The sequence below is a fragment of the Xyrauchen texanus genome, chromosome 32 (genome assembly GCF_025860055.1).
Source record: "Xyrauchen texanus isolate HMW12.3.18 chromosome 32, RBS_HiC_50CHRs, whole genome shotgun sequence".
Taxonomy (NCBI): Eukaryota; Metazoa; Chordata; class Actinopteri; order Cypriniformes; family Catostomidae; genus Xyrauchen; species Xyrauchen texanus.
Window position 1 is genome coordinate 36,009,096 of NC_068307.1, and position 22,104 is coordinate 36,031,199.

At 37.7% G+C, this 22,104-nt stretch overlaps 1 protein-coding gene across 1 annotated transcript in view; it reads left to right on the forward strand.

Annotated features, from left to right (window-relative positions):
• Positions 1 to 22,104, forward strand: part of cacna1da (calcium channel, voltage-dependent, L type, alpha 1D subunit, a) — a 138,251-nt gene that overhangs the window by 17,309 nt on the left and 98,838 nt on the right. Inside the window, exon 3 of the mRNA XM_052101064.1 lies at positions 14,231 to 14,370. Coding sequence (XP_051957024.1) covers positions 14,231 to 14,370 — 140 coding nt within the window. The remainder of the gene's footprint in view (positions 1 to 14,230; positions 14,371 to 22,104) is intronic.

Here is a 22,104-nt window from a genome sequence, read left to right on the forward strand (position 1 = left end):
TCTATGCACATAGCATTTATTGAGGTAGCAGCCATGTATAAAGTGACAATAATTAAAGTGCAGCTCAGGACGTGTTTGTGTGTGTGTGTGTGTGTGTGTGTGTGTCAGTCCAGTCTCTGAGTATTGAGGAGTCTGATGGCTTGGGGGAAGAAGCTGTTACACAGTCTGTGTGAGGGGTGTGTGGGGACATCCACAATGCTGGTTGCTTTGAGGATGCAGTGTTTTTTGTAAATGTCTTTGGTGGAAGGAAGAGAGACCCCGATGATCTTCTCAGCTGTCCTCACTATCCTCTGCAGGGCTTTACGGTCCGAAACGGTGCAAGTCCCAAACCAGGCAGTGATACAGCTGCTCAGGATGCTTTCAATAGTCCCTCTATAGAATGTAGTGAGGATGGGGGGTGGGAGATGTGCTTTCCTCAGCCTTCAAAGAAAGTAGAGATACTGCTGGGCTTTCTTGGTAATAGAGCTGGTGTTGAGAGACCAGGTGATGTTCTCCACCAGGTGAACAACAAGGAATTTGGTGCTCTTGACGATCTCCACAGAGGAGCCGTCGATGTTCAGTGGAGAGCGGTCACTCTGTGCTCTACACCAGTCTGTTAGCCGCTGCACCTCCTCTCTGTATCCTGACTTATCGTCCTTGCTGATGAGACCCACCAAGGTTGTGTCATCGGTGAACTTAATGATGTGGTTCGAGCTGTGCATTGCTGCACAGTCGTAAGTCAGCAGAGTGAACAGCAGTGGACTGAGCACACAGCCCTGGGGGTCCCCAGTGCTCAGTGTGGTGGTGGTGGAGATGCTGTTCCCAATTCAGACTGACTGAGGTCTCCAAGTCATGAAGTCCAGGATCCAGTTACAGAGGGAGGTGTCCAGGCCCAGCAGGTTCAGCTTTCCAATCAGGTGCTGAGGAATGATTGTGTTGAATGCTGAGCTGAAGTCTATGAACAGCATTCAAACGTATGAGTCCTTTTTATCTAGGTTGGTGAGGGCCAGATGGAGGGTGGTGGCGATGGCTTCGTCTGTTGAATGGTTTGGACGGTATGCGAACTGCAGTGGGTCTAGTGAGGGGGCAGCTGGGTCTTAATGTGCCTCATGACGAGCCTCTCGAAGCACTTCATGATGATGGGTGTGAGTGCAACGGGACGGTAGTCGTTGAGGCAGGACACTGAAGACTTCTTTGGCATTGGAACGATGGTGGTGGCCTTGAAGCACGCTGGAACGACAGCGCTGCTCAGAGAGATGTTGAAGATGTCAGTAAGAACATCTGCCAGCTGGTTCGCACATCCTATGAGCACTCTGCCAGGAATGTTGTCTGGTCCAGCAGCCTTCTGTGGGTTGACTCTACGTAGAGTTTTCCTCACATCAGCCATGGTAAGACAGAGCACCTGGTCGTTTGGAGGAGGGGTGGTCTTCATCGCCACCATGTGAACAGGAACAGGAGGAGTAATTCACCAGATTTTGAAAGTAAAGTATATTAAAGCACTGTGAACTAGCCCAGAAACAGACACTCTGTGGTCACCGTCTTCCTCGACTGTGCCATCAAAATAAAAGCCCCATAGTTTTAGTTAAGAAAGTATGACTGAAATACATTACTATTGTATAATAAAATTAGAAATATTTATTATTCATTTTATTGTTATTATTTTTAATAATAATAATAATAATATATATATATATATATATATATATATATATATATATATATATATATATATATATAGACCTAGATACCTATCTCTGTGCAAAAATTCAATAATAATGCTGACACACTTTTTAAGGTTAATTTTGACCTGTTTTTTTTTTTGTTTTTTTCTAAAATTGTCATTTTATTTAATATTTTACTTTTTATCATCATTTATGTTTACCTTTCTTCAGAAAATGTAGACTTTATTGCATGTACCTGTGCTCTCCCCATGTCTGCCCCCACACGCTGCCTCTTGGTGGTCAGGGGTGGAAAAGCGTGCTGAAGACAACCTGATTCTGAGCAGCACTGCATAATGTGAAATGATGGAGTTTGTTGCTGGGTTACTGAGTGAGCAAGGTACTGAGATAGCAAGGCTGAGAGAGAAAGGAGGTGGAGAGGATGCTGTATTCAATTGGCTTTCTTTATGCATTCAAAGTTTACCATTGCAAGGTCATTCAAAATGCCGTCTAACACATTTTCTTTTTTTCCTTTTCTATGTATGTTTCTGCATCTCTCTTTCATTTTGAGCAAGAAACCCACACACACACACACACACACACACACACACACACACACACACACACACACACACACACACACACACACACACACACACACATGTTGTGTTTCCATGTTTTATGGGGACTTTCCATAGACATAATGACTTTTATACTGTACAAACTTTATATTCTATCCCCTAAACCTAACCCTACCCCTAAACCTAACCCTCACAGAAAACATTCTGCATTTTTACATTTTCAAAAAACATAATTTAGTATGATTTATAAGCTGTTTTCCTCATGGGGACCGACAAAATGTCCCCACAAGGTCAAAAATTTCAGGTTTTACTATCCTTATGGGGACATTTGGTCCCCACAAAGTGATAAATACACACACACACACACACACACACACACACACACACACCGTGGGAGGTTTGTTGAGGGGCAACTCTGTGAAGTGATCTCCCTCCCTTCAGATTTCTTTGTAAACACTGACTGATCTGTACAGACAAGAGAGAGAGAGAAGTGGAGGAGGTAGAAATGTCTTAATGCATCTTTCATGATGCTCACAAACACCTAACTTCAGTATTTTCAGTGTTTTGCCTACCTTGGCATCACTATAGTCAAATGACATCAAAACCCTCATGTACATATACATTACAACTAAATTGCATTTAGTAGTGATAATTTCATAATTAGTGTTGTTTGGTAAGGCAAGCATCACTATAATTATCAACCTGTTCTCATAGAATCACATTACTAAACATAATAATGTACATATTGTACATATGTCAGGAGTTTCCTGGTTATATGAACACTAGAGGCACTACAACAATAAGGACTTTAATCCCATTCACGCAAATCATGAGTAAAATGGGAGATTATCAGTTCATAAACACTTACATCTCGCCCTGTCCTCGCAAAATGATATCTTATGATGGTCACGTAATTTTAATGAGATCAGGTTGTGTTTTAAGGATGATTAGATATTTCTGGTGGAATTCAAGATGGAATTCAATACTGATTTTAAAAACTTGTGCCAGTAAGCAAACACCTAGCAACCACTGCATAGCAATGCCCTGGCCACATCAGTGTATTGTGGTGACATGTTTTGCAAAGGCAAACACCACTCACATTTTCTATATAAAATGTGAAAATCTCATTTATACTGTACTTTCATTTAGTGAGCCATAGCAAATGTTCTTAAAATAATTGTATAAATGAACATAGGTATTTTTTAGCTAGATATTTTTTGTATCAGTGCATGTGCTCTTATGTGTCATGCTTTCCGTAACTTTGAACAGAGGGCTTTGTGATGTTTCCGGGACAATAAAAGACATGATGTCACAATGACTCATGTCACCTCAGCTTGTCACTACATGCACAAATGTGCCTGCTTGCATGTGTATGTGTGCACGTTTACACGCTTCATTTCAAACCATGCAGTTAAATGATTATGTTAAATGACATGCTGTATTTACCAATAATAGAATGATTCAAAACAACAAATAGAGCCAAATCGAAATCAAATTTGCCTTCTTCATGTGTTAGCATTATAAATAACTTTGTTTTGATGGAATTTTGGAGTGAATGGCAACATTTCACAATATATGAATTGCCTTATTTTTCTGTGAATCAGTTCATTATGCGTCAGTCCATTATGAACTTCTGGATCTAATTGATTCATTCAGAAAGCCTGAGTCAATTCCCTTCAAAGTCACAATTGATCCAGTTTGGCATTTCTGCTCTATTGTATTGATTATACTGTATTATACAGAGTGGATTTGCATAGGGCTGAGTTGAGCCTACAGTATAATGCCTATAGAATGCCTTCCTTTTGGTTGTTTCTTAAAAGAAAATCATATGATATTATACAGCATGAGGCTGAGTAAATGATGACAGAGTTAAAATTTTTGGGTGAACTGTTCATTTAATAGTAAATAATGTGTATAAGACACTGAGGTCAATGTATTCAAGTTGTTTCTATCGCTAAGTCACATTTCATAGAACATGATAAACACAATCTCAAAACTACACACCCATTTGTACAAACCTCAAACTTTAAATATTTCACTCAAAAACATATTGGGCACTATTTTAAGAGCGTTAGTGCTAAGCACTGGAAGCAACAACTGCAGGTGGAAAAATACCAATACAAATTACATCGTAAATGCAATTGTAAATATTGTAAACATAATAATAATAACTGACAAATAAACCTTGACCTAATCATAGTTTTACACAAATCTCATAAATATTTGTTTAATAAAACAGCTATAACAGTGATTGTCATGGTCATAATTTGAGGTTCGTCTGTATTTTCAGAGTTGGACATGAACTTTATTACCACTTGCTGGTGAAATCTCCAAATTGCAAATGTAGGAACAAAGTTTAGACTTTGCGCTGAAAACAGACATGCTTTTTAAATGTCTTAGTGCAATGACCTATTTCTCAGCAAAATTGCAAATTGTACTTTGTGACAATTCATTTACATACTATACACCCCCAGTTTGTACGCACACACCCACAGTTAATGCAGGCACTCCCACCCATGGACACTTGTGCTTTGCGCTGACACAAAAATTGCAGCAGAATTAGCGTTCACATGAAAATTGGTTAAGACGTTGTGTGTGGCCATAGTGTGTAGTGCCGCTTTGTGCACTAATGAAAAAAGAGCCCATTATCTTCTGTCAAAATTAAACATTGGCTTCCAATGTCACACAAACCTTGCATCTACACAAAACATTCCACTGGCCAGAACTCATTGATGAGATTAATTCAAAACACTGCTACAAAAACCTCAGTCAACCAGGGAGAATTTTGCAGGTCAATCTGTAAATGCTTTGAGGTTATTGCAAATCATAATGATAAAATATGGAAGTGTGCAGGTCAACAGGCAATGTTCAAAAAGTTCTGTATATTGCACCAATAGATTCAGAAAAACTGTAATATATTTAGAGGTCGTTCTTTGGATGCATAAAGCCTGCATTTAATTCAGATGTTGAGCCAAATCGCAGTATGGCTGATTTGAAAGCTGATGGTTGTTATATAATATTTTATTATGCTTTCAGCAATAACAGATATTGAGAAACAATTCATCACGACACAAACACAAACAATTAAAACTGACATAATTAACATAAAAGGGGAGCTGAGCTTTTGATGTTGAAGGTGTAATTTGCATGTGTTTTAATGGAATAATAGGGCATGTGTGATTGTGAAATGTTTTTGTTTTAGTAAACTAGCTAATAATGGTGGGTGTGAGTTTTTGTGTGTGAGGGAGAGAGAGGGATATGTACAGTTAGTCTTTAGAGCATACATAAGCAGAGATGAGTCAGAGATATTTATGGATTGCCCCACAGGCCTCGCTCTCTCTCTCTTTCTCTCTCTTTCTCCTCACACTCTGCTGACGGATGAATAAAGTGGAGGGGTAATGGACTGGGAATGCTGTATTATTTTGTCTTCTGCCATACATATTGCTTAATGAACCTCTCTTGTTATAATTTGTCTGTTTGATATGCAAATTTGTTTCAGTGTTGTTTATTTACACAATATGACAAACTAGAGGCTGTTAAGTTTGCAAAGATCATCATTTAATGGGGACATACTATATAATGGAAAACAGGATGTCTTTGCTCTTTAATGTCTTGGAAAACATGAAAACATCTGGGAATTTTACAATTTTGATTTTCAGGCTTTGAAAAGTCATGAAAATTAATAAAATATCTCAAATATTTTCAAAGTGCAATCTCTATGAAGTGATTTTTAAAAGTCTTTAGTGCCTATAGAGAGAGGTGGGTAGATTAGCCAAACTCTTTACTCAAGTAAAAGTACAATTACTTTGACTTCCACTTGAGTAATAATTTTTAAAAGTAGTAATATTCTATTACATAATACACATTTAACATGTATTACGTAAGTTCTCCTTCTTTTACTTCTACCTCTTATTATTATTATTATTATTATTAATAATGGAAATTGTCAACATACACTCTCATGTTGTTTCAAACTATAAGACTTTCTTTCTTCCACAGAACACAATTAAGGAGATGTTAGACAGAATGCTAGCCTTAAGGGGGTCGCACACCGGACACATCTTGCGGACGACATGGCGCAATCTAAAATTCGAAACAACTGTTTTAAATGAAAGTGCGCACACTGACACTGCCACTTGGCATCTGTCGGTGGCACCCAGCTAAAACTTTGGAGGTTACTCAAATTTCTGCCGCTCCACGGATCGGAACTTGAATATTTTCCATTAAATTCAATCATTATCATTATCATTATCCTATTATAAGGACATAGTTTGTTTACTTTTAAGTCATGTCACTTTTAAAAGTCCTAATTGGATCTTAGTTCAGTGTTGTTGCAGTATTTTCACGGTCAAATGCAGGAATACTGTCAGCTCGCTCTCCAGAAGTCAAACACGCAATCGGCAGAGCAAAAGGCATTTACACTTAACACAGATGTTTACATGGATTACATGGATACAGTAGGAAATAATATATTGCAGCCTGTAGGATTACATGGCCATCGGGGGCACCAGGCATTTTCCCAGTAGGCCGCTGGGTAATTTGGGCCAGCCCACTGTTAAGTATCGGCTCGTCCGAATGGAGATATAGGCAGCCGCCCTGGGCTCCAACATAGCTGTGCGGAACCCGTAACAGAGCGAGAATTCAATAAATTTAGTAAGGTCTTTTTGTCTTTTATTTTGATAAAAATAAAAGCTTTATCTTCGCTAACACATTGGCACAGTTTCCGTAAATGCGCATTTACTCTGTAACTCGCATGGACTTCATTATTTGACATACAAATTAAAATAATGGTGACAACCAAAAACAACATATTAAAGTTAATCACAAAATGACAATTCACTGCAAGTTACAACAATAAAAACTACAATAACAGGAGCATAAATAATATAGGCAAGCAGTAAAACTATGAGCAGTACATTGTCATTAGAATAATTTATTCATACTGCAGGGAGCTGCCGTGCGGCTTGCTGAATAATGCTTGTGCCTGATAAAAATGCAGAAAATAAGTCATGAAAAATATTACTTTGTGGCTAATTGAGTCTTTCAGGCTTATTTTGATTTAAGGATAGCAGAAGCAGCACTTGTCAAAGCACAGGACTTTTCAATTTTTCCTCAAGAATAATCTGGGGAAGGAATTAACACTGCAGACATAAAGTTGAAACAAACTCACAGAGTGAAAATATTAGCAAATAATCTGCAAAATATTTTCAAATATCTACACTTTAAGAGGTCTGTTTATTATAACTTTTTTGTATAGTTATATTTGTTTATATGTATATATGTACATATTCTGGCCAACATTTTACACAGTATTGTGGGTAATTGACATGAAATTATAAGCATTGTCATCAGTGTCCTGCTGTGTGATACTTTATTCATCTAACTATTTTAAAAACATTTTATGGTCTTATATAGCTAAAAATACAGTACATATATACTATATTATTATTATACTTGTTGTTTCCACAACCTCGTATTAACTTAAGACAATAGTTTATTTGCACTTCTGGAAAATAAGAAATGCTGACTTGTCACAGCACCTAAAATACACACTTTCCCATGTACTGCATTTATGAGCTCGACTGGAGCGACAGAGCACAGCTGTAAAATTCTGCTGTCGTAAAAGTCCCCTTTAAAAATCTCTCAACAAATTACGCATTTATTAATGCTTAAAATTTGAATTAAATGAAAACCAGTAATGTAACGAATGGAACGTTGCCCATTGTAAAGAAGTAAAAGTTTAAAAAAATTATTCTAAATTTACTTGAGTTAGAATGAAAAGTTCCCACCATTAAATATACTCAGAATTTTTTTTTTTTCTAAAAAGTTACTCAAAAACATTTAACGGAGTAGATGTAGCGTGTTACTACCCACCTCTGTCTATAGAGTGCAAAAGTGCCGGCTCGCTTTTTCTGTCGCAAACAATAATTACCAGAAGAAAAAAGTGGTACACAATATGGGACTTTTAATTGTAAAGAAGACTGAAATACACATGGGACTCTTATTTTGAAATGTCTGCACTCCCAGTTGTGAGTTCACTGACGACTGATTCGCTGAGAAAGTGAATCTGATTCAAACTGCTAATCTGAGCTCCTGAGTTTACATGCCTCAGCTCTTTTTGGGTGATAATGAAAAATATCTGGTTCAAAAGAGTAATTTGTTCACTACTTTCTCACGCTGGGTTTGTTGTTATGTGCGGTGCAGTGAGCTCGTCAGAAACAGAACGGGTGAAAAGCAGCATGAGACACACTGGTTGTGCGCGTTCTAAAAATGTATTCAGTAACTCACAAGATATCTGACGAAACCGTATATGAGCGCACTCAACCCGACTGTTGCCAGTCTAAATTTAAAATTATTGTCGCAATCAATTATTTTTGGTCGCATTTGCAATCATTTTAGTCGCAGTCTGGGCCCTGTAAGGTGAATCACAAAATTAAAAACTTTTATTTGAGGCAAAAATTTATTCAGAAAAACCAAAATGACTACAATCCCATGAAGCATTGCAAATGACAAATACAAATATATAAAACTGTACATTTTAAGTATAGAATGAATATATTTAAAGTATTTTGCTAAATATTCATATATATCCAACTATATACAGTAAGTAGAGTGTAGGGAGCATGACATGATTGTATCATTTGCAGCATCATGGGAGCGGGCGGTCAGTGCACAGTTCTTTTGCCGTTTGTTTCTTGTGATTCTCTGATTGGTTGATCTTACTTGAAGATCATGGGTAGTGTAGTTCTTCACCAGGATTTTTGTTAATAAACACGGTTTTTAGAATATGAAGTAGAAAAAATGCAGACTGATGGCTTCGTCAGATTCATATACCATCAATTAAGCTCAGGGTAGGTCTGTTTTTAAAGGTTTATAAGTAACCATTCAAAATAAAGTTCCCTATGGAAAAAATGTATGGGAATTTTACTTTCAGAACCAGACTGTTGCACTCTATAAGTCTTCTCTATCCATCCTGATAAACAACAATGTGGATTATGCTGGTGAGCAGAGGTTAACCATTCATAACAGAGGTAATTTACATAAAGAAGTCTTAAAGGTACATTACCAAGTAAATGAATGCTTCTAGCTTCACAAGCTTTATTTTTATAGGTCAATGTATTCCAACACGTAATTTTGTAACTATGAAATTTAGCAGAAATGAGCTTCTTTTACATTCAATTTTCACTTTTAGGTCAGTTACACTCATGGAGGAGCAACACCTTAAAGTAAAACTTGCTGAGCATATTAAACTGTGGATACATTTATAGCTAGCTACCTGAATATTAATACATGCAGTTTAATGGTACAGACATTTGAAGGTAACGCTATTGCCCCTTTTAGTACTGGTCATGGTCATAGACATACTAAAATACTATATTCGACTGGTTTTGATGCATGTAAGTCTGTTAGTTAAATTTTTTTTGCAACTGCTACAAAATGTGTTCCTTATACTATTTACTGTTTTGTGTTTTATTTGAATATTGAATTTATTTGTCTTTGATTGGCTATTTGACATCCTGAAAGTATGTCATTTCATTGGAGTGACCTCTTTCCAATGCTGTCACTCATACTCTCTCTCTCTCTCTTGCTCTCTCTCTCTCTCCCTCCAGCAGCAGTATCAGTGCTCCTGGGTTACTCTTTACTGCAGTAACACAAGACTATCTTTCTTGTACTGGGCTAAGTGCTCCATTCATTCGTTTGTAAATTGTTGGCAAAACGTGCCCCACAGCAAATAAAAGCTTACCAAAAGTCCTTACACTTAAACGCACATGCACACATGGCAACTTATCTCTTTCATTGTGCAACCTTTGCACAGCTGTCACACACACACATAAAGGGGAAAGCTTGTGTCAGTGTTTGTGTGTGTGTGTGTGTGTGTGTGTGTGTGTGTGTGTGTGTGTAAACTAAGAGATATTTGACAAGTTAAATGGCTGTGTCTAACACCATCAGTGCACTGAAAACATAACCCATTCTCTGCTGCCATGATTGAGCCGCATGCTTTTATGCTTTAAATTATTATGAAAACAAGCTTTCAGATTTTGTTAAACCATCTTGGTACTTATATGTATATATTGCTAAAATGTAAAGATATTGAAGTAGTGGTGAAATCAATCTGTGGATGTGTTTAATTTCCTGATATTTAGATATAAAGGGTTGAGCTCAAAGGAAGAATTGACAGTGCTGATCCTTGTTAACATTGCTTAAAATTTGTATTTATGCTTGTTTATGTGTGTGTTTGCCTATTTACTGTATATTTCTTCATCCTCGGCCACTTGTAGCACTTTGAACATCTAGAAAGTACTATTAAACATTTTCCCAGTCTCTCACTAGTTTGTTTAATTGGGCTACTAAAACAGTCCAACATTGTATGTACATGTATCATAGGAGATAAAAAAGCATTTAAAATTCCACCACATCACAAAATGTTTTTTTGGTGTAGAATATAATTCTGTGGTGGAAATGATGGTGATGGAAATCTTATTTTTAGCATTTTTGAAATAAATGGCTGACTTCTTTGTCTTGCTAAGGCTAATTTCATAGCATTTTTTGTGTCCTAAATCCACACAATTGTATCATATTTTCATACTTTTTTAAAATTTTGATTGAAAATGACGGCCAATAAAAATGTTCTGTTCACCAGTGAAATTTACCTCCATTTTTCAGTTTTATTCAACATCACTTGTCTTATTTTTCATCTCAAGCATGCTCTTCTCTGATAGTTTTGTCAAGTGCACTAACTTTGACATTTTGCCATTTTGGCATTATCTGCAAATTGACCCTTTTCACAGGGTTTGATGATATATTTCTGCCTTAATTTGGAAGGGTAAATCAAATAAAACTTTTATTATCTCTTAATGTACATTATATAATGTATATTTATCACACTGCACATTTTGTTGTATTACCCTGCATGGCACCTAAAAAAAAGCAAAAAAAACGTTTTTTGGCTTTTCAGGAAAATTTCTTAGGAATATCGACAACATTTAAATTACAGAATAAAAGCTGAAAAGAGGTACAAATTATTTGATGATGCTTATAATTTTAATTATGAAGGTGAATTTGACTAGTTTCTTGTTGAATTTGTTAGCTAGCTTGCTTGTTTGCTGAATGAATGAATCAGTAGTCTTATTTTATGGTTGTGTGAGGAATGCAATAGAGTTGCTAATTGTGAAATGTATATTTTAGTACGGCTTTTGTAATAACTGGAAAACCTATTTAATTTGTAATGGAAGACTGTTTTTTTTTTTCACTGCTCAATCAGGAATATAACAAGAACATGTTACTCAGGGCACATACAGTATATGCATAATCAGACATTCAAATCACATTTCTGTTCCCAGCTGTGATTTTGGTACAATCTAGCTATCACAGCTCTTTGTCAGCTAGAAACAGTTTCTTGGAATAAGTTTTCTTTCCTCTATGATGATTTGGATTTTAGTAGGAGAAGCTGATCCAGGGCCAGTGCATTATATACAGTACAATATGTTGCAGATATTATGTGCTTTGTACGTTTCTCTCACTTCTTGTGAGAGTGATTCTTTATCAGTAAACCATCTGGTTTGGAAATGTTTATGCAATATCATTAGTAATTTTCATTTGAATAATCATTTCATTTATAGATGACTCTGTGTTTATGCTTCCCATGCAAAATTGTTCCCTCTTTTCACAAAATAGGGATGTGCTCGGTAACCGTTTATGTTTATCGTTTGTGGCTAACTCCAAGGGTTCACGAACGGTTGTTCTGTTATTTGTCGGGAGTCATGACATGGGAATAAATGTTTATTGCAATAGATATGAGTCAAACAGTACTCAAAATATCTGGAAATAAAGTCCACAGTGAGCTTTGAACCTAAATAGTACAATATATAGATTTTTAAATGATAATTTAAGCGCCAAACCTGATAGATGCAGTGCCCAGTCGGGTACACATTTCTGTGAGGCAGCGAATGCTAATATTAGCATGTGCATGGAGTTACCCTGCTATTTATTAGCCTCTTCGAGATGCTTTGATTTTTAAACGGTTTAGCAATTAACCTGTGGAATTACTGTCTGAACACTAGAGGAAAAAGGAAAAGTCATTGGCCTATTGTTTATCTAGAGATGAAACCTTATCGTGTGAATTAAAATCTGGAATCATTTGTAGCAGTGTAAATGTGTAAACAGTCACTTGGAGTCCTCTTTGCAGCCTTGAATGTCTTCAGAACTTTGAATCTTTGTGACACCTGCACTAAAACAGCTAGACACAGTGCAACGAATGAAACATAAATTTAAGTTCTTTTTAACTTGACACAGTGTTTAATGCTATGTCCACATTAATCCGGATACATTCAAAAATGGTAAGAAGCATAGCCATGTGTCGTTTGCATGTATGCTCTGAAATGCAATTCTCCTTGTGTTCCAGAGTAAACTTCCTGTCGCCTTTGGAGAAATGCAATGTGAAGGTTGTACAAAGTAACATTTAACAACACTATTAAAGTGGATGGCAGGCACAAAAACGCCATTAAAACATGTTCCACCATCTTGATCTTGGCTGAATGGATCACATGACTGTGTCACATGACAATAAATACGTCATTGTTTTCAAATATCTCAGTTTTCCCTGTCCACACTGCAAAGCAAAGATGGCATTTTCCAATTTATCCACTTGGGAGAGCGTTTTTGAAAAACGTTGTTTTCACTGGACAAAAACAGCATCTTAGGTGCCATTTATATAACAAAGTTTTCAACTAAAAACAGAATTGTTTTTATGCGTTTGGGCTATTCGTTTACATGATAATGGCATTTTAAGGCCTGAAAACGCAAACTTTTGAAAACGAATTTCAATGTGCAAGTTTTTGTTTTAACGTTTTAACGAGAACCGTTATCATCTCCATGTAATCCTACAAAAACGCACATTTGTGAAAACGATGACGTCATGCGCACGGCGTATTATGTGTTCAGTCTATAGGCATGTGTGCGAGTACTTTGAAACAACGTGCGAGACATTCAAAACTACAATGGCGGACTACAGGACTGTGTTTGTGCTGCTCAAGATTTTGAGTTTATTGACGCTTCTGCAGCAAAGTAATTAGTAATAAAGCAACCTCATCGTCCGGCTAGACAAAATTGCTCGATGCTTTCACCATCTACATTGTTTGTATTCACTGCTCTGTGGAAGAATGCTGATGTGCGCAGTTGCGTAGTGTTTCTTTACAAAGTGACATCGCCAACTACTGGCCTGGCATGCATAATGCAGCATTTTTTGTCGTTTTCGCAGATCCGTGTGAACGGGGATCGTTTTGACAACATTGTCGTCTGTACGCGAAACTTTTAAATAACGTAAAGGAAAAACTTTTCCGTTTTTAGTACACCGTTGTAAACGATGTAAACGTAAACGTAGTGTAGACGGAAGGCCAAAAAGTTGCTAAGCTAATACGTTTTCAATTGAAAAAATTTGCCATTCCTGCGCAAAACGATAAAAAAAAAAAAACAACAGTGAAAGACGTCCATCCAACACATATTTAGATAGGAAAAACAATTGAAACAGCACAGACACATGCAAAAACACATATTAACAGCCCCTATCTCACCCTGCTTGGAAAAACTGACCCAAATCCGAGGGGTGGAGACCACTATTGAATGTGTAGAATAACCAAATAGTGATTTTTGTATTCAAATACAGGCATGCCGAACAGTTAACCAAATACCCGTGCACATCCCTAGTACAAAATGTTGTGAAATGTTTTCTGAGAAATCTAATAAAAAATGTTAAGGTTTGGAAAATAAAAATAGAAGCCTATTGGTAAATATTTTTTGACATTTTGAGCTTGAATTTTGTTTGAAAAAACAAAACATAATATCTTAAAAAATACATATATTTTGCTTCTCAATTAAATATATCTTGTTTTAAGGAAGATGGTTTTACTCTAAACAAAATAACACTACTGAGTCACAAGGGATATTTTGCAGTGTTGGGTAATCCTTGAAATTTCCAATTGTTTGTCTTATCTATTATTTTTCTCTTTCACACAGGAAACAGTCGAATATGCCTTCCTTATCATTTTCACGATCGAAACCTTCCTGAAGATTATAGCGTATGGCTTGGTGATGCATCAGAATGCGTATGTTCGAAATGGATGGAACATGCTGGATTTCGTCATTGTTGTCATAGGGTATGTTTCATCCACCTGCATTCCAAAGTTTATTGTATTGTTTGTAGACACTTCTTACAACTAAGTAGTAACATTTAAATTCAGAGATGAGTATAGACTTTCGTCAGAATCAGTGGCATTATTATTTTGATGCAAACGAAAATGGGCTCCGGGTGATGGATTTACTGTTTGTGCAGTTATTAAACTAAGAAAGTAACAATCCAGAACATGAATTGTTAGGGTCAAGTAATTGAATTATCATACAATAATTAAATGATTAGCATTTAGGATAAAGAAGAAAAATAAGATTAAATGTCTATTTTTCTTTCTCTTCCTGTGTCTCTTTTTTTATATTCCTCTTTTTATTTCTCTTCATCTTCCTTTTTCTCTTTTTCTCCAATTTCCTTTTCTAATTTCTTGTTCTCTTCCTGTTTCTCTTTCTTTTACTTCCTCTTCCACTTTCTTTTCTTATTTCACTTTCTTTTTCTTCATATTTATTTCCCTTCTTCTCCCTATTTCTCTTCCTTTTCCACTTCCTTTTCCTATTTGTTGTTCTCTACCTGTTTTTCTTTCTCTTCCTGTGTCTCTTCCTCTTCTGTTTCCTCTTTCTTTTCCTATTTCTCATTCTTTGTTCCTTTTTTATTTCTCTTTCTCATTATCTTTGTTTCTCCTTCTTCCTCTTTAGATTTCTCTTTCTCTTCCACTTCCTCTTTTTCATTGTCTTTCTGTTTATTTTTCTTACTCTTTCTATTTATCTTCCTCTTTTTCTTCTTTCTTCCTATTTCTGTTCGTCTTCCATTTTCACTTCCTCTTTCTATTTTGCCATTCTCTTCCTGTTTCTTTACCTTTCTCTTCCTCTTTCTAATTCTCTTTCACATCCTCTTTGTCTTCCTATTCTCCCTCTCTTATTTCTCCTTCACTTCCTCTTTCTCCTTTGTTCTATCCTTCCATTCTCCTCTGGAATGTCACTTTCACTAATTCTCTTCCTTTGAGACCATTCACCTTCTCCTCAACTCCCAACACACACATTTCTCATGCAGCTATATGACCCAGAAAAGACACGTGAAATAAATCAGGGTCTATAAGGGATCTACTGACTTCCCCTTCACTCTTTCTTTATCACATGAATGTCTCAAATGGCCATTTCTTGGTTTTAGATTAGAGTTCATAATGTTCTGTATAGCACACTTGTTTTAAATATGTGTATAATCTAGGACTTGGCTTAATGTGTCTCTGTTCTGCTGCCCCATCTCCATATTCCACTGCTTTTTTTGATGTAGTGGTTAGCGCATGTGCTCTTGACACACAGATCTGTGTTGCTATGACACATCCTGATCCTTTTCCTTCAATAATTACCTTTCACACTCCACTGTATATAATAAAAGAAGCAAAAGCCTCAAATAAAATATGAATAAAAATCTAAATGCTCAAAAATCTCCCCTGCACTTTTAAAGACATTTTGGCTGATACAAATAATTATTTTCTTTTATTGACGATAACCGATACTTACATTTTAGATACAATATGGTCAGTCTATTTTTGCACCACCAACATAAAAATTTCCAAAAGAACCCAAATCAGGGTCAACTGTTGTGTGATGCTAAGCAACACAAATACTTGACAGCCTGTTTGGAATATTGTGAAAACAGAAAAGGAGAATGATACAAACAAAGAAGGCATCCCAGTGCTGTTATACTAAATATCAGCAGTCTTGGAATGCCACTTGGCCAATCAAATTAGAGGACCAGAACAAATGGTTGTATAATATCCAGTAGCTTTCTAACCAGTCCTGGTAAATTATTTTTGGCCAATACAGATATGATAGATCTTGTGTCACTAGTTTGTATACCTTTCTAGCGGTTGGTAGGGATGTGAGGTGCAGATTTAAAGTGGTTTAAGTCCTACCTAACTAACAGAAGTTTTTCAGTTGCCATGGATGAATTTACATCATCGTCGGCACCACTTACATGTGGGATTCCTCAAGGATCCATTTTGGGACCTATACTGTTTCTGTTGTATATGCTTCCAATTGGCGCTATTTATTGTTCCATTGTTATGCGGATGATACACAAATATATATGCAGTAAAAAAGGAGGATAATTCGTTAGGGCCTCTTCTAGAATGTCTGAATGACTTAAAAACTTGGTTGGCTGTCAATTTCCTGCATTTAAATGAATGCAAAACAGAGATTATTGTGTTCGCACCCCCTAACGTATCTGGGTCCGCCCTTTTGATTTAGGCCCTTTATCCATTTATGGAAAACACATGATAAAACATTTAGGGGTAATTATTAATGACTCCCTAAAATTTGACAAACAGATTAATGCAGTTGTCCGATCAAGCTTTTTCCAATTAAGAACTTTGGCAAAAGTCAAGACATTTTTGTCATTTTATGATTTGGAGAGAGTGATGCACGCATTTGTGTCATCATGTTTGGACTACTGTAATTCATTATATGTAGGGATTAGTCAGTCAGCATTGACACAATTGCAATTTGTTCAAAATGCTGCAGCAAGATTGTTGACAGGTTCTGGAAAGCAGGACCACATCACTCTAATTTCGTTTTCTTTACATTGGTTGCCAGACCGGTATAGGATTGATTTTAAGATTTTGCTGTTTTTAAATCTCTAAATGGTATGGCACCACCCTGTCTCTCAGATTTATTACAGATATACTTACCGTCAAGATCACTTAGGTCCTTTGACCAAAAATTATTGATTGTCCCAAGGTCTGGACGAAAATGTTGGGGTGATCGTTGTTTTTCAGTAATGCTCTGAAGCTATAGAATAGTCTACCTTTGCATATTAGAACTGCATCCACAGTGGTATTTTTAAAATCTTTTTTAAAAACTCATCTATTTTCTCTGGCTTTCTTGTCAAACTATTACTGATATGTTGCCGATCTATTAGTAGATTGTTGTTTTTATGTCAGAAGTTAGATGTATGTGTTGTACAATATTAGTGTTTTGTGTATTTTTGTTCTTTTTTACATACAGGTATGTTTACAAATTGTACAGCACATTGGTCAACTACCCGTTGTTTTTAATTGTGCTATATAAATAAACAAACTTACCTTACCTTACCTCTCATTGTTAATCATGTTGTTAGCCCAATGTTTGCATCTTCACTCTATATCATCTCACAAAGTGTTTACTCTGTATTGCTGTGTCTCTTCTCTATTTTTCATACACACACAGTCCACTGGGTAGCTAGGTCACATTTCGATCAGTTCGCCTCATGCTGAAAAAACTCTCTCTCTCTCTCTCTCTCTCTCTCTCTCTCTCTCTCTATCTATCTATCTCGCTTCATCTACACAACTCTCTGCTCATGAGGTTGTCATTCTTGATCATTGGTACCAGTGAGGATTTCTTTAAGACTGCAAGGGAAGCTCAGCTTCCCCTATAATGTCAAAAAAATAATGGTCAAATATGTACTATTGTGTAAACAATTTATTGACTAAAAATGCGTTAGAACACGTTCATCTCGAAGACGAGTTCGTTCAGAATCAGCTACATTACATATAGCAGGTCGGCTGACTCGATTTACTTCTCATACATTCCCGTAGCGTCAGTGCATTTCCCTGTTGAAGCCGAGCGTCCATTGACTTCAATGGGGCTGCCCTGAACAGTTTTTTCAGTGCTCCAAAAATAGACGGTCATTGGATAAATGCTGCGATTATGTCCGCCCACGGACGCTCAGCGTCTCTGGGGGTGAATGAGGAGTGGGCTGGCCCGGACTCGGGCTTCAGCGTGATGATTGGAGGATCTGTCGAAAGACTGCATCTCCTTTTGATTGACAGCTGAATCTGTACTATAAGAAGTCACTGAAGCTATTTCAAGCTCAGTCCCATCGCGGATTTCTCAAGTGTAGTCGAAAGACAAACTGCTGCAACCTATTTCTTTATATTTGTTTGGCGCAATTGCTAGTCAATTTGCATAATACATTTCACACAATTATACACCACATTCCTTGTTTCAGTTTTACCAAGTTTAATATATTTTGTTTTAGAGCGTTCGTTCGTTCGTTCGTTCATTCATTCATTCATACAGTAGGCTAGGCTAGCGTCGTACGGGTGAAACTGCGCACGATGGCAGCCGGTGCTAATATTGTCGACCTGATTTTGGCGAAGCCATTTGAAAGTCTTCCTTACGAGGAAAAATTAGAATTAAACAGCAGGGCAGATCAACACCTAAGATTGATTTAGTGCAAAAAATAGGGTAAATAAGTTTATAATGTAGGCCGAAAATGAGCTTCCCCTCTTTGAAAGACCAGCAGCCGCCACTGATTGGTACCCATACTGCAGCCCCTCTGTGGTTAAAGATTAGCCAGGAATACCTATTCATAGTCACTCATTGAAGGTTTTATTATGCAGTTTTTATGATTACAGTGATAGATTTGGACACAATTAATAATCAGCATATGTGATAATTTATTACAAATCAATCATTATAATACATATGATAATTAAATGTTTAATACAATTATATGTATAATGCAAACTAATTAAATAAAATAATCAATGAAAATAATTATTAATCAAACTAAAAGATAATAAAATAATATATACATTCTGAACTAATAATAAATACATAAATAATTATATATTTATGTATTATATATTTATAAAAATATATGTTATTTTTTTATTTTTTTAATAAACAGATATAAATGTGTGTATATATATTTATATGTGTATATATATTTTAATATTGAAATATACATTTATATTTAATAAATTAATACGATATATTGATATTTGTAATACATTTGTTTGGGCCTCCCTATTGCTAGTAGTTAATACGTTAAAAAAGCATTCCATAATGCACCAGTAATTGAAAAAATTGCACCTGAGTTATTTTGTGTCATCAAATTTACATCTTACATCCTGTGTTCTGCACATGCACATTCTGCAGAGGACCCCCCCTTATGATGTTCGGATAGATTGAGTTTGTGTTTATGTTCTGGCACGTTCATGAAAGGTGATGTAACCATACACTGTATATGGTTTGGCAGATGACAATGTTATCACTAGTTACGTATGTAACTATGGTTCTGTGAATTCCGGATGACTGCCAGAGGCAGTGTTAAACACTAATGGATAATCTACTAGGAATATTCTGTGTAGCGTCTCCCACATAAGTGGAAAAGGAGGAAATGCATACATCAGGCATTTCGGCCTCTTGTGGGCCAGAGCATCCTATCCCAATGGCAAACAAATCTCCCTCTGCCTCGCCGAAGTGCTGCCAGATCAACTGCACAACATCCAGATGAAGCCTCCATTCTCGCGACTGTATTAGATCCCTGGATAGAGCATCTGTTGGATCCTGGCAGATGAACAGCTCTCAATGACGCCATTCGGTACTGAGAACATAAGAGGATCCATCGAGTCAGTTGTAAGGACTTGAGAGACCTGGTGCCGCCCTGATGATTCAGATGAAAAACCGTCAATGTGTTGTCCGATGTGTGGTTCCATGTTGCACCTCATCCCCTCATTGAAGCATCGGTTGTGACCACCAGAAGGAACAGCTCCCATGGACAACCCAGCTATCAAAAGCGCTAACTGGTTCCAAGGTTTCAGCGCACGGACACAAGAATGGGAGACAATGATCATACGATGATGATGTCTTGCCAGGTTCAGCTGTAAACTATTGTTCCATCTCTGTAGGGGCCTGAGGTGGAGCAAACCTAAAGGAACCACAGAGGTGACCGCGGCCAACATCCCCATTAATTGTAGGAGAACGCCATAAGGACGTTTTGCCCCAAGGCAAAAATGAGTCAGTAGACAATGAATACTTCCCGTCCGAGCGAGCGACAATGTGGCAGACATCTTGAGAGAGTCCAGTGTCATTCCGATAAAGGTTATGGACTGCACTGGAACCAAACAACTCTTCGTCTCGTTCACTGTTAGACCCAACTTTTGAATGTGCTCTAACAATATCTTGCTGCTGCGAAGAACATGCAGTTTTGTTGGGGAACAAAATAACCAATCGTCCAAAACAGGCAGAATCCTCATGCTTTGGACCAAAGAGGAGACAGGGCTGCACTCATGCATCATGTAAAAACACGGGGAGCCAGAGACAGACCGAACGGTAGAACTTTGAACTGCTAAACTTGATCCTGAAAGCTGAATCTCAGGACTTCCTGTGGTGTGGTGCAATAGGAACATGAAAGCGTCTTTTAAATCTACACTTAAAAACCAGTCTCTTTTCATTATGGACCGAAGAACATCAGCAGTGCGCAACATGCGGAAAGGAAGAAACTTTGGGAACACGTTTAGACGTTGTAAATCCAAAACAGGACGAAACCCAGCCATCTTTCTTAGGAACGAGGAAAATTGAGGGGGAAGAACCTTCTCTATTGCTCCTTTCTCTAACAATGAACGAATTTCCAGAGCAAGAGCCATAGAACAGGCTATGTCTTCGACAACTGTCGGAAGAATTCTTGAAAACTTGGGGGGCCGGCGTCGGAACTGTAGAGAATATCCCCTGCTCAAAGTTACCCTTCGGTCGGACACTGCGGTTCTCCAATAGTTTAAATGTTGTAGGGAGAAATGACCGACTGCTGGCCAAAGCACTTCAGGGCTTGTGTATTCTGCCTTTAGCTCCTGTGGAGGGGCACTGACATGGTCCCCCTTGTGGCTGACGTTGAAAAGGTTGACGGCCCTGTGCCTCCTCAGCACCCCGAGGATGCTGTGGGGCCTGAGGTTGGGAAGCAGTGTGGTGACGAAATCGCTGCTATTGGATTTGCGATGGTGCATTGGAGCAGGTGGCATCCTAAAATGAGGTGCCCGTTGGAACTGATTCAGCTGGCGGGAAGCTTCTGACAACTTCACCCTCTTCCCCAATACCTCAGAGACAATGCCCCGGTGCGATTGGCAGGTCCATCAGAGTCTTATTACAATCTTCAGGTATCTTTGACTGAGCAAGCCACACCTGGCGCCGGGCTGTTAGAAGGGTTGCTGAAAGTGTACCCAGTTTACAATTCACATGACCCATGGCCAATAAAGCTGTTTGTTGGAACTGAGGTACCAAAGTGTCTACATTTGATGACCCCAATGTGGTGTTGCAGGCAAGAAGTAGCTGGCAGATAGTATTCTCTGCTCGAGTTATATAGGCCACTGATTCGTAAGCCTTCTTTAATAGAGTCTCAGTACGTCCACACTGTGCGCTTGGACACCGTACATTGCCTCTTAAAGCCTCATCCGGTGAAACTACTAAAGCTTCCACCGGTTGTTAAATTTCCGGAGTCCGCCCCACACCTATGGAGTTGGCTTCAGCCATTGAAGCTAGGGCACGGACCATCTTTGATCTCCGTTTAGGCACATTGGAACCTGTCAGAGCACTTGAAAACTCTGAAACAAAGTCTTTACATGGTGGCATGGCAAATGTGTTTGTATCTGATGTTTGCTTAAAAAACATATTAGTCTGAATGGGTTGGACAGGCGACTTGTCCAGGCCCAAATGTGTCACCGCCATATGAAGCACCGTCAAAGTGTCATCCGCAGAGGACGGGCCTGTCCCGTGTGAATGTGCAGAACCCCCACTCAAGCCACCTGTAACAGACAGGCTGGCAAAACTTCCTGAGAAGGAAGATTTATAACAGCATCAACAAACTCGTCATCATGAAAAATGTGAATTGGAGGCACTCATGGAAAGAACATCCAAATTAATGTTATGTGGAGGTTGGAAGTCTCTCTCTTCCACTGGCGTGTTCCCAGAGGACATAGGTAACGCTGGAGGTTGGAGAGCTTGAAGAA